General features: G+C 43.2%; 1 protein-coding gene across 1 annotated transcript in view; it reads right to left on the bottom strand.

Moving 5' to 3' along the window:
* Positions 1-450: 450 nt before the first annotated feature.
* The window catches only part of LOC120042986 (receptor-type tyrosine-protein phosphatase N2-like), a gene marked incomplete at its 5' end in the record, with an annotated part of 69,156 nt that continues 56,590 nt past the window's right edge, over positions 451-13,016 (bottom strand). Inside the window, 6 exons of the mRNA XM_038987709.1 lie at positions 451-524; positions 3,526-3,605; positions 3,791-3,877; positions 5,147-5,445; positions 5,830-5,852; positions 7,212-7,343. Of these exons, the coding sequence (XP_038843637.1) occupies positions 451-524; positions 3,526-3,605; positions 3,791-3,877; positions 5,147-5,445; positions 5,830-5,852; positions 7,212-7,343 (695 nt within the window). The remainder of the gene's footprint in view (positions 525-3,525; positions 3,606-3,790; positions 3,878-5,146; positions 5,446-5,829; positions 5,853-7,211; positions 7,344-13,016) is intronic.

Raw genomic sequence — 13,016 nt, 5'->3', positions numbered from 1 at the left:
TGCCAAATAACATTTTATCTAATTTGATTCTAAGTTTATAGGGACCCTTTCCGGAAGGGAGAAGAGAGAGAGGAGTGGGGGAAGAGAGAAGAGAGAGAGTAGTGAGGGAAGAGAGAAGATAGAAGAGAGAGAGGAGGAACTACAAAAGAGAAGAGGAGAGAGACAGAGCGTCAGAGAGACATAGAGAGAAAGAGTCATGAGACTTGTCTCCAAGGCAGCTGGAGATGGCTCTGGGTCTAGCTAGATCAATACATAGACATTTATCAATGTTGTCCTGTTTCATTCTACTGTATTACTCAACTCCTTGCAGTGTTACCAACCCATGGAGAGAGAGAGAAAGAAAGAGAGTGAGAGAAAGAGACTGTGAAGGCATAAAGGCAGAGAGAGTCACCCTCATCTAAGTGTGCCCCCTCTAGAGAGGGTTGGTGACATGAAGGACTGAAGGAAGTTCTACTGTACCTCTCCCACACCAGTCTGCAGTATCTTCAACCCTGTCTCAGACTCCAGAAAGGACTTCTGAGACGCTGACAGAGACAAAAAACACACACAAACCAAAACAGTCGTTATTCATGATTTTCAACACACTATTCTGTCTAAGTCCCAAATGGTACACTGTTCCCTGTTTTAGTGCACCACTTTTTAACCATGCGCCTCTATGTCAGCTCCTATGAACTCTGACCTTACGGAGGGTCAGAGTGAAAGGCATTGTGAGTTCTTCTCTGGAATCATGGAAATGTTCACATAGACACTCATATCCTTCAACCCAGCCAGACGCCCAACCTTTACATTCAGCTGGAGTATAGCCACAGTCAGACGACGGAACGAAATAAGAATATCTCTGGTAGGCTTAGGGACATTTTTATAGATAAAGGATTGGTCCTATGAGAAGTATATTGGACTACAAGTTCACCAGAGTCAATTAATAGATGGACACCGTTAGGCTGTGTCTCTGAGAACAACAGCTTCTGACTGCTGAGAAGAAGAATGGTTCAGTCTTTCTTTCCCTCTTGTACAGAGCTTTAATCTGTGCTGGGATCCAGAGCATGGTGTTAATATGGATGACAGAGAAAGGAGAGAGAGACAGATTAAGACACAGAGAGAGAAAGACAGAGAGATAGATGAAGACAGACAGAGAAAGGAGAGAGAGAGACAGAGAGAGAGATAAAGACAGACAGATCGAGAGTGTGAGAGAACGAGAGAGAGATCGAGCAAGAGATTCAAATAAACATCTTAGAATCAACTATTAAAGATATCTATCCAGAACCCACTGGATTATCCAATTACATTGAATGAACTACAGGACAAAATACAAACCATCCAAACCAAAAAAGCCTGTGGTGTTGATGGTATCCTAAATGAAATTATAAAATATACAGACCACAAATTGGCTAAACTTAAACGCTTTAACATCATCCTCAGCTCTGGCATCTTCCCCAATATTTGGAACCAAGGACTGATCACCCCAATCCACAAAAGTGGAGACAAATTTGACCCCAATAATTACCGTAGGATATGCGTCAACAGCAACCTTGGGAAAATCCTCTGCGTTATCATTAACAGCAGACTCGTACATTTCCTCAGTGAAAACAATGTACTGAGCAAATGTCAAATTGTTTTTTTACCAAACTACCATACGACAGACCACGTTTTCACCCTGCACACCCTAATTGACAAATAAACAAACCAAAACAAAGGCAAAATCTTCTCATGCTTTGTTGAATAAATAATATATTTTGACTCAATTTGAGCTGCTGCAAATTGATGGAAAGTGGTGTTAGGGGGAAAAACATACGACATAAAATCCATGTACACAAACAACAAGTGTGCGGTTAAAAAACACACGTATTTCTTTCCACAGGGCTGTGGAGTGAGACAGGGATGAAGCTTGAGCCCCACCCTCTTCCACATATATATCAACGAATTGGCGAGGGCACTAGAACAGTCTGCAGCACCCGGCCTCACCCTACTAGAATCTGAAGTCAAATGTCTACTGCTTGCTGATGATCTGGTGCTTCTGTCCCCAACCAAGGAGGGTCTACAGCAGCACCTAGATTTTCTGCACAGATTCTGTCAGACCTGGGCCCTGAGAGTACATCTCAGGAAGACAAAAATAATGGTGTTCCAAAAAAGGTCCAGTTGCCAGGACAACAAATAGAAATTCCATCTAGACACCGTTGCCCTAGAGCACACAAAAAACTATACATACCTCGACCTAAACATCAGCGCCACAGGTAACTTCCACAAAGCTGTGAACGATCTGAGAGACAAGGCAAGGCCTTTTACGCCATCAAAAGGAACATAAAGTTTGACATACCAATTAGGATCTGGCTAAAAATACTTGAATCAGTTATAGAACCCATTGCCCTTTATGGTTGTGAGGTCTGGGGTCCGCTCAACAACCAAGAATTTACAAAATGGGACAAACACCAAATTGAGACTCTGCATGCAGAATGTTGCAAAAATATCCTCAGTGTACAACGTAGAACACCAAATAATGCATGCAGAGCAGAATTAGGCCGATACCCGCTAATTATCAAAATACAGAAAAGAGCCGTTAAATTCTACAACCACCTAAAAGGAAGCGATTCCCAAACCTTCCATAACAAAGCCATCACCTACAGAGAGATGAACCTGGAGAAGAGTCCCCTAAGCAAGCTGGTTCTGGGGCTCTGTTCACAAACACAAACACACCCCACAGAGCCCCAGGACAGCAACACAATTAGACCCAACCAAATCATGAGAAAACAAAAAGATAATTACTTGGCACATTGGAAAGAATTTACAAAAACATAGCACACTAGAATGCTATTTGGCCCTAAACAGAGAGTACACAGCGCCAGAATACCTGACCACTGTGACTGACCCAAACTTAAGGAAAGATTTGACTATGTACACACTCAGTGAGCATAGCCTTGCTATTGAGAAAGGCCGCCGTAGGCAGACATGGCTCTCAAGAGAAGACAGGCTATGTGCAACACTGCCCACAGAATGAGGTGGAAACTGAGCTGCACTTCCTAACCTCCTGCCAAATGTATGACCATATTAGAGACACATATTTCCCTCAGATTACAAAGAATTTGAAAACAAACCCGATTTTGATAAACTAGCGTATCTACTGGGTGAAATACCACAGTGTGCCATCATAGCAGCAAGATTTGTGACATGTTGCCACAAGAAAAGGGCAACCAGTGAAGAACAAACACCATTGTAAATACAACCCATATTTATGTTTATTTATTTTCCCTTTTGTACTTTACCTATTTGCACATCGTTCCAACACTATATATTGACATAATATGCCATTTGAAATGTCTTTATTCTTTTGGAACTTCTGTGAGTGTAATGTTTACTGTTCATTTTTATTTTTTATTTCACTTCTGTTTATTGTCTATTTCACTAGAGAGAGAGAGAAAGAGACAGAAAGAGAGACAGAGACAGAAAGAGAGAGAGAGACAGAGACAGAGACAGAGACAGAGACAGAGACAGAGAGGAGAGAGACACAGAGAGAGAGAGAGAGGTTCTCACCAGCCTTCTCAGCCATATCGTCTGCACTCATGTTCTGAGGGTTCTGCCTGATCCTGAACGTCAGGGCAGGACCCACCACACTGGAGGAACAACATGAGTCGATTAGCTCACACACACACACACACACACACACACACACACACACACACACACACACACACACACACACACACACACACACACACACACACACACACACACACACACACACACACACACACACACACACACACACACACACACACACACACACACAGTGCATTACCTGATGTTGATGAAGCTGCTGGTAGTCAGGTGGATCCTCTCTGCCAGTACGCCCAGTAGCTTCACCCCATTATACAGACTGAGAGGACTGGGGAACAATAACAACATCAACAACAACAACAACACACAATCAACACATTCATCAACATGCATGTGACCTTAGAGTCTAGGCTCAACATCACAGCATATGACCTTAGAGTCTAGACAACATCACAGCATATGACCTTAGAGTCCAGACTCAACATCACAGCATATAACCTTAGAGTCTAGGCTCAACATCTCAGCATGTGACCATAGAGTCTAGGCTCAACATCACAGCATGTGACCTTAGAGTCTAGACTCAACATCACAGCATATGACCTTAGAGTCTAGGCTCAACATCACAGCATGTGACCTTAGAGTCTCAACATCACAGCATGTGACCTTAGAGTCTAGACTCAACATCTCAGCATGTGACCTTAGAGTCTAGACTCAACATCACAGCATGTGACCTTAGAGTCTAGGCTCAACATCACAGCATATGACCTTAGAGTCTAGGCTCAACATCACAGCATGTGACCTTAGAGTCCAGACTCAACATCACAGCATGTGACCTTAGAGTCTAGACAACATCACAGCATATGACCTTAGAGTCCAGACTCAACATCACAGCATATAACCTTAGAGTCTAGACTCAACATCACAGCATGTGACCTTAGAGTCTAGACTCAACATCACAGCATGTGACCTTAGAGTCTAGACTCAACATCACAGCATGTGACCTTAGAGTCTAGACTCAACATCACAGCATATGACCTTAGAGTCTAGACTCAACATCACAGCATATGACCTTAGAGTCTAGACTCAACATCACAGCATATGACCTTAGAGTCTAGACTCAACATCACAGCATATGACCTTAGAGTCTAGACTCAACATCACAGCATATGACCTTAGAGTCTAGACTCAACATCACAGCATGTGACCTTAGAGTCTAGACAACATCACAGCATATGACCTTAGAGTCTAGACTAAACATCACAGCATGTGACCTTAGAGTCTAGACTCAACATTACAGCATGTGACCTTAGAGTCTAGACTCAACATCACAGCATGTGACCTTAGAGTCTCAACATCACAGCATGTGACCTTAGAGTCTAGACTCAACATCACATCATGTGACCTTAGAGTCTAGACTCAACATCATAGCATAAAACCTTGCCATCCGGCATTGACGAGCTAATGATACAAGGGACTCAGGCATAGATACATTTAATGTAAGTCATATCCATTTGTAACAGGAAGACCCAGTCCAGCCTGTATTAGGTACTATGAGAGGTAAAACTAGATATTCATACAGTAAGTTACAAGAACTGACCTCTGGTTAGTGACGATGTATCCGTACTCCTCCCTGGCTGCTGTTCCCCCCTCAGCAGCTGGTAGCCCTGCTGGGACATTGGAGCTTTTCACCTTCCCTTTCACATCCTCCACAGAGACAGAGGAGTCCTTGGCTATCACGCTGCCCCCTAGAGGTGCTGTGAGGGGGGGACTAGTGGCAGCTGGGGCCAGGGTAGGGACCACCTTGGGCCCTGGGGCAGAGGAGGGACGGGGGACAAGGACGGGAGCTTTCTCTCCCTTTTTGGGCACTGTGTCACTGCTTTTAAGAACCTGCTGCGTCTGTGTAGAGGAGGAGGAGGAGGAGGAGGTGGAGGGAAGATGAAGAGGAAGAGGAGGAAGAGGCAGAGGAGGAGGAGGAGGCGAAGGAGGAAGGAAGATGAAGATGAGGAGGAGAAGGAGGAGGCAGAGGAGGAGGAAATGGAGGAGGAAGATGAAGATGAGGAAGACGAGGGGGGAGAAGGAGGAGGCAGAGGTGGAGGAGGAGGAAATGGAGGAGGAGGAAGAGGAAGATGAGGAAATAGAGAAGGAGGAGTGGGAGGAGGAGGACAGACATGAAGATAATGGTTATACGGTCATTATGTTACAGTAAACAACATATTTTTTGTCACATGACATTTGATGTCCTTTATGTACCGTACATACTCCTGTCTAATCTGAACATACCTTTGGATCATCGGCAAGTGGATCTGAAAAACAAGAGAGAGAGCAATATAAAGAAGTTTTTAGCAAGGCAGATGGAGTTTAGGAAATGACTCATGTAATGTATTCATTCATTGGTATTAAAATTAATTTATGTATGCATAAATAAGACCTTATAGATGCCAAGTCTTGGTCAAGATTTTTATTTTTATGCCTTCCTGTGTGCAGACAGATATACCCCTTTTCACACATATCGTGCCAAACCAAGATGTACTGAGCTAGCCTTGTGAGGCAAGCCCACCATAGTTTACACGAACTGTGTTGAAAAGGACTGCCCTGATATACCATCCTGGCAGCTCGTGAGATTAGGATGGTCCAACAAGGTGAAAAGGGTAACCGTGTGCTGTGGTATGTGGGCACAGCACTTCACAGGTCATTTTGTATACCAACCTGGTCTCAGAGCATTTTGTATGATTCTGTATGTAAATCCGAAGGCACTCCATTTGTTATGATAGTGTAACGACCCTGGGTTTATAAGCGCGGAAATCGACTCTGCCGCACGAGCATGCTTTTGCGGCACAGTCGATAGCGCGCCGGACTTCGGGCTAGAAGGTCGAGGGTTCGAGACCTGCTCCCTGCCTGTTTCATTACAATATGTTACGTTTTTGTATGATTACATAAGACAGATGGTTACTTGAGGTTGGTCGGGGTGGATGGGTAACGTGAATGTCTAACAACCCAACAGTTGCGAGTTTGAATCTCATCACTTACAACTTTAGCATTTTAGCTAATTAGCAACTTTAAACTACTTACTATTTTTTTTAGCTACTTTGCAACTACTTAGCATGTTAGCTAACCCTTCCCCTTACCTTAACCCTTTTAGATAACCCTTCCCCTAACCTTAACCATAACCCTTTAACCTAACTCCTAAACTTAATCGTAACCTTAACTCTAACTCCTAACCCTAACCCCTAGCCTAGCTAACGTTCGCAAGCTAGTAAACGTTAGCCACTTAGCTAGAAGTCGTAGCATAGCAAACATTTTTGCAAATTTATAACATATTGTACATTGACCAAATTCGTAACATATTGTACATTTTGCAAATTCATTACATATAATATGAATTGTAATTAGTAACATATCATACGAAATGTGTGATGGACATCCACAAATGAATACATACCAAATTAAACGTAACATATCATACGAAATGTGTGATGGACATCCACAAATGAATACATACCAAATTAAACGTAACATATAATACGAAATGTGGAGTGACTTACATACAAAAATGCTCTGAGACCAGGTTGCTGTAAATTCAATGAAAAGGAGAGACTGGGAGGCGAAGAAATGAAGTTATCTGTATAATTTATTTGATGACTACAATGTGTTGTAAGTAGTACCTATGTTGTCCTGGTCCTCAGCCTGCATCAGCTGCAGCACCACAGCCAGTCTGTAGAGCTGCTGGGGGGTCAGCTCTCTAGGGTCAATACCGTACCTCTCCAGGGTCTCCACCATACGCTGTAGGATAGACTCTACACAGACAGGAGACTATGTCAGTGTTGGGGAGTAGTGAACTACATGTAGTTTAAATAGTAATTTAGTTACATTTTGTTGTCTCTTGGGTGGTAGATTAAGTCAATTCAAATCTTGGCAGTGTTTTCAGTAGTTAATTACGTTTTACCATGTAGCGGTGTAGCTAACTGCTGGAACTACACACTACTGTTTTACCGTGTAGCGGTGTAGCTAACTACTGGAACTACACACTACTGTTTTACCATCTAGCGGTGTAGCTAACTACTGGAACTACACACTACTGTTTTACCATGTAGCGGTGTAGCTAACTACTGGAACTACACTGCTGTTTTACCATGTAGCGGTGTAGCTAACTACTGGAACTACACACTACTGTTTTACCATGTAGCGGTGTAGCTAACTACTGGAACTACACACTACTGTTTTACCATGTAGCGGTGTAGCTAACTACTGGAACTACACACTACTGTTTTACCATGTAGCGGTGTAGCTAACTACTGGAACTACACACTACTGTTTTACCATGTAGCGGTGTAGCTAACTACTGGAACTACACACTACAGTTTTACCATGTAGCGGTGTAGCTAACTACTGGAACTACACACTACTGTTTTACCATGTAGCGGTGTAGCTAACTACTGGAACTACACACTACTGTTTTACCATGTAGCGGTGTAGCTAACTACTGGAACTACACACTACAGTTTTACCATGTAGCGGTGTAGCTAACTACTGGAACTACACACTACTGTTTTACCATGTGGCGGTGTAGCTAACTACTGGAACTACACACTACTGTTTTACCATGTAGCGGTGTAGCTAACTACTGGAACTACACACTACTGTTTTACCATGTAGCGGTGTAGCTAACTACTGGAACTACACACTACTGTTTTACCATGTAGCGGTGTAGCTAACTACTGGAACTACACACTACAGTTTTACCATGTAGCGGTGTAGCTAACTACTGGAACTACACACTACTGTTTTACCATGTAGCGGTGTAGCTAACTACTGGAACTACACACTACTGTTTTACCATGTAGCGGTGTAGCTAACTACTGGAACTACACACTACTGTTTTACCATGTGGCGGTGTAGCTAACTACTGGAACTACACACTACTGTTTTACCATGTAGCGGTGTAGCTAACTACTGGAACTACACACTACAGTTTTACCATGTAGCGGTGTAGCTAACTACTGGAACTACACACTACTGTTTTACCATGTAGCGGTGTAGCTAACTACTGGAACTACACACTACTGTTTTACCATGTAGCGGTGTAGCTAACTACTGGAACTACACACTACTGTTTTACCATGTAGCGGTGTAGCTAACTACTGGAACTACACACTACTGTTTTACCATGTAGCGGTGTAGCTAACTCCTGGAACTACACACTACTGTTTTACCATGTAGCGGTGTAGCTAACTACTGGAACTACACACTACTTATTTAGCAAAAAGAAGATAAAATATGGGTAAAGTAGAAAACCATTATCTTTCTTTTTTTTGGCATCAAACCGGCCTAATTCTCACTTGAATCTTAGCTTTGTGTTTAATAGACTAAATTACACATTCTGTTAAGATCTGACTCCAGAGGGATCTGTTCTTGCAATTTGTAGTCTTGGATATTTCAGATTTGGATATGATCATTTTTCACAAAGTAGTTTGTAGGATATAGTGGAACTACTTGTTTCAAAGTAACTTTAGTTTAGTAAACTATATTTTTTCTAACGGGTAGCTTTAGTATAGCTTAACTTCTTCCAGTGGGAAGTAATCGGTAGCTTGGTAAACTATATTTTCAGAGTAGCTTCCCCAACACTGATCAGTATGAGCTAACATAGATATATACACTGTAGCTGGTGTCCTCTGCTAGATGGAGTCTACAGAGACATGAGTCCACCAGGGGACGGATTTATAACATTTGAATACATACTAAATATACCCCAAAATGCGTGCGCTAGTTTTCATTTAAAAGTTGGCATTTATAAAAAACTGAACTTTGAAGTGAGAACGTGCTGAGCTCCCCGCAAACTTTATACCAAGTATAAGCAAAGTTTTCTAGTGGTTGAGGTGAGAGAGGCGGGGATCTGGTTCTGCACCACGTACTCTCACTACTGGTGTACCACAGGCCTCTCCTCTCCTCTCCTCTCCTCTCCTCTCCTCTCCTCTCCTCTCCTCTCCTCTCCTCTCCTCTCCTCTCCTCTCCTCTCCTCTCCTCTCCTCTCCTCTCCTCTCCTCTCCTCTCCTCTCCTCTCCTCTCACTGCTATGAGGATGGACCTCTCCTCTTCTCTCTGTAGACCAAGTCACTCAGCTCTGTCATATCCTCACATGGTGTCTCCTATCACTGCTATGAGGATGGCCCTATCCTCTCCTCTTCTCTCTATACACCAGGTCACTCAGCTCCATCATATCCTCTCATGGTCTCTCCTATCACTGCTATGAGGATGGACCTCTCCTCTTCTCTCTATAGACCAAGTCATTCAGCTCTGTCATATCCTCACATGGTCTCTCCTATCACTGCTATGAGGATGGACCTATCCTCTCCTCTTCTCTCTATACACCAGGTCACTCAGCTCCATCATATCCTCTCATGGTCTCTCCTATCACTGCTATGAGGATGGACCTCTCCTCTTCTCTCTATAGACCAAGTCATTCAGCTCTGTCATATCCTCACATGGTCTCTCCTATCACTGCTATGAGGATGGACCTATCCTCTCCTCTTCTCTCTATACACCAGGTCACTCAGCTCCATCATATCCTCTCATGGTCTCTCCTATCACTGCTATGAGGATGGACCTCTCCTCTTCTCTCTATAGACCAAGTCATTCAGCTCTGTCATATCCTCACATGGTCTCTCCTATCACTGCTATGAGGATGGACCTATCCTCTCCTCTTCTCTCTATACACCAGGTCACTCAGCTCCATCATATCCTCTCATGGTCTCTCCTATCACTGCTATGAGGATGGACCTCTCCTCTTCTCTCTATAGACCAAGTCATTCAGCTCTGTCATATCCTCTCATGGTCTCTCCTATCACTGCTATGAGGATGGACCTCTCCTCTTCTCTCTATACACCAAGTCACTCAGCTCTGTCATATCCTCACATGGTCTCTCCTATCACTGCTATGAGGATGGACCTCTCCTCTTCTCTCTGTAGACCAAGTCACTCAGCTCTGTCATATCCTCTCATGGTCTCTCCTATCACTGCTATGAGGATGACACTCAACTACTTTTCTCCTTCCACACTTCTGACACTCAGATGGCGACACGCATCTCTGTGTGACTGGCAGACATCTCAACTTGGATGTGGGTCCACCACTTCAAGCTCAACCTCGAGAAGACAGAGCTGCTCTTCCTCCCGGGGAAGGCCTGCCTGCTCAAAGACCTCTCTTTCACAGTTCACAACTCTACGGTGTCCCCCTCCTAGAGTGCAAACAACCTTGACATGACCCTGGACAATACCCTGTCGTTCTCTGCAAATATCAAAGTAGTGACTCACTCCTGTAGGTTCATGCTCTACAACATCCGTAGAGTACAACCCTACATCACACAGGAAGTGGCGCAGGTCCTAATCCAGGCACTTTTCATCACCCGTCGGGACTACTGCAACTCTCTGTTGGCTGGGTCATCAAACCCCTGCAACTTATCCAGAATGCTGCAGCCCGCCTGGTGTTCAACATTCCCAAGTTCACCCATGTCACCTCGCTCCTCCACACACTCCACTGGCTTCCAGTCGAAGCTCGCATTCAACATCTGGAACCTCTTCAAAGAGTATCTTAAATAATCCCTCCCCTTTCGTGAACTAACACTTGACTGATAACTACTTTACTGAGTAATAAAATAGTAGTAAGTAGTAAAATGTACTTACTATGACTGATATGTGGTTGTCCCACCTCGCTAAAATGAGTGCACTAATTAAAATGTAAATGTAAAATGTTGAAGTATTGCATTGCAAGCAGATAAAGTAGCCTAATGGAGGCTATGACGACACGCTTACTCATAACAAAATATAATAACAACATGTCATTATTTGCCATTAGTGAGAAGGGTGGAGATCCATTTCCTTGTATCTTTGCATTCTAAAATAATAATAATAATCTAAAATAATAAAAAATAGCCCTAGGCATCTCTTTCCTATTCAAATGTTCATGATCCTTCCAGAATAAATTCCTCAACTTTTCTGTCTGTGATGGTGTGGTTACATAAGACAAATGGTAATTTAAGGCAAAAAACAATAACCAGCTGGTTGGTCAAGGTGAATGGATGGGTGTCTACCTCAAACATCTTGTAACCCAAAGGTTGTGAGTTCAAATCTCATCAAGGACAACTTTAGCATTTTAGCTAAATAACAACTTTAGCATTTAAGCTAATTAACAACGTTAGCATTTTAGCTAATTAACAACTTTAGCATTTTAGCTAATTAACAACGTTAGCATTTTAGCTAATTAACAACTTTAGCATTTTAGCTAATTAACAACTTTAGCATTTTAGCTAAGGTAAAGCAACTTCATACCATGTACTGTATACCAGTTGCTAAAGCAACTTTCAACAACTTACTACTTTTTTAGCTACTTTGAAACTACTGTACTTAGTATGTTAGATAACCCTTCCCCTAACCCTAACCCTTTCACTTAACTCCTAAACTTAACCCCTAGCCCAGCTAACATTAGCCACCTATCTAACTTTACCCACAACAAATTACAATTCGTAACATATCATACGTTTTGCAAATTCATAACATACTGTACATTTAGCAAATGCGTTGCGATTTGTACGTTTAACAAAATCGTAACATATCATACGAATTGTAACATATGATATAATAGATAAACTATTTCAATTAGTTCCAGTTTAATGCTACAACAGACGGTTCACCTCTCTCATTTACATTTTTTAAGCTACTGTAAATACATCTGAATAGCCTACTGTAATTTTAAACGTTTTCAGTAAAACATTACTTTATGAATAAACACAATACATAATACACGTTGTCATGACGATAGTACAAAACAGGAGCAGCGTACTGAACCTAACCAAAAACAATACTTCCTGATGACTGAGGCTACTGAGGGCTATATGAAAGGAGAGTAATCAGGGTGGTGATGAAGTCCAGGTGTGCTTAACGATGGGGAGCAGGTGTGCTTAACGATGGGGAGCAGATGTGCTTAACAATGGGGAGCAGGTGTGTTTAATGATGGGGAGCAGGTGTGCTTAATGATGGGGAGCAGGTGTGCTTAACGATGGGGAGCAGGTGTGCTTAACGATGGGGAGCAGGTGTGCTTAACGATGGGGAGCGGGTGTGCTTAACGATGGGGAGCGGGTGTGCTTAACGATGGGGAGCGGGTGTGCTTAACGATGGGGAGCGGGTGTGCTTAACGATGGGGAGCGGGTGTGCTTAACGATGGGGAGCGGGTGTGCTTAACGATGGGGAGCGGGTGTGCTTAACGATGGGGAGCGGGTGTGCTTAACGATGGGGAGCAGGTGTGCTTAACGATGGGGAGCAGGTGTGCTTAATGATGGGAGCAGGTGTGCTTAACGATGGGGATCAGGTGTGCTTAACGATGGGGAGCAGGTGTGCTTAACGATGGGGAGCAGGTGTGCTTAACGATGGGGAGCGGGTGTGCTTAACGATGGGGAGCGGGTGTGCTTAACGATGGGGAGCG

The sequence above is a fragment of the Salvelinus namaycush genome, unplaced genomic scaffold, assembly GCF_016432855.1.
Source record: "Salvelinus namaycush isolate Seneca unplaced genomic scaffold, SaNama_1.0 Scaffold823, whole genome shotgun sequence".
In the NCBI taxonomy this organism is placed as follows: domain Eukaryota; kingdom Metazoa; phylum Chordata; class Actinopteri; order Salmoniformes; family Salmonidae; genus Salvelinus; species Salvelinus namaycush.
The sequence above is the reverse complement of the archived record's forward strand: the minus strand, read 5'-3'. Positions and strand labels throughout refer to the sequence as shown.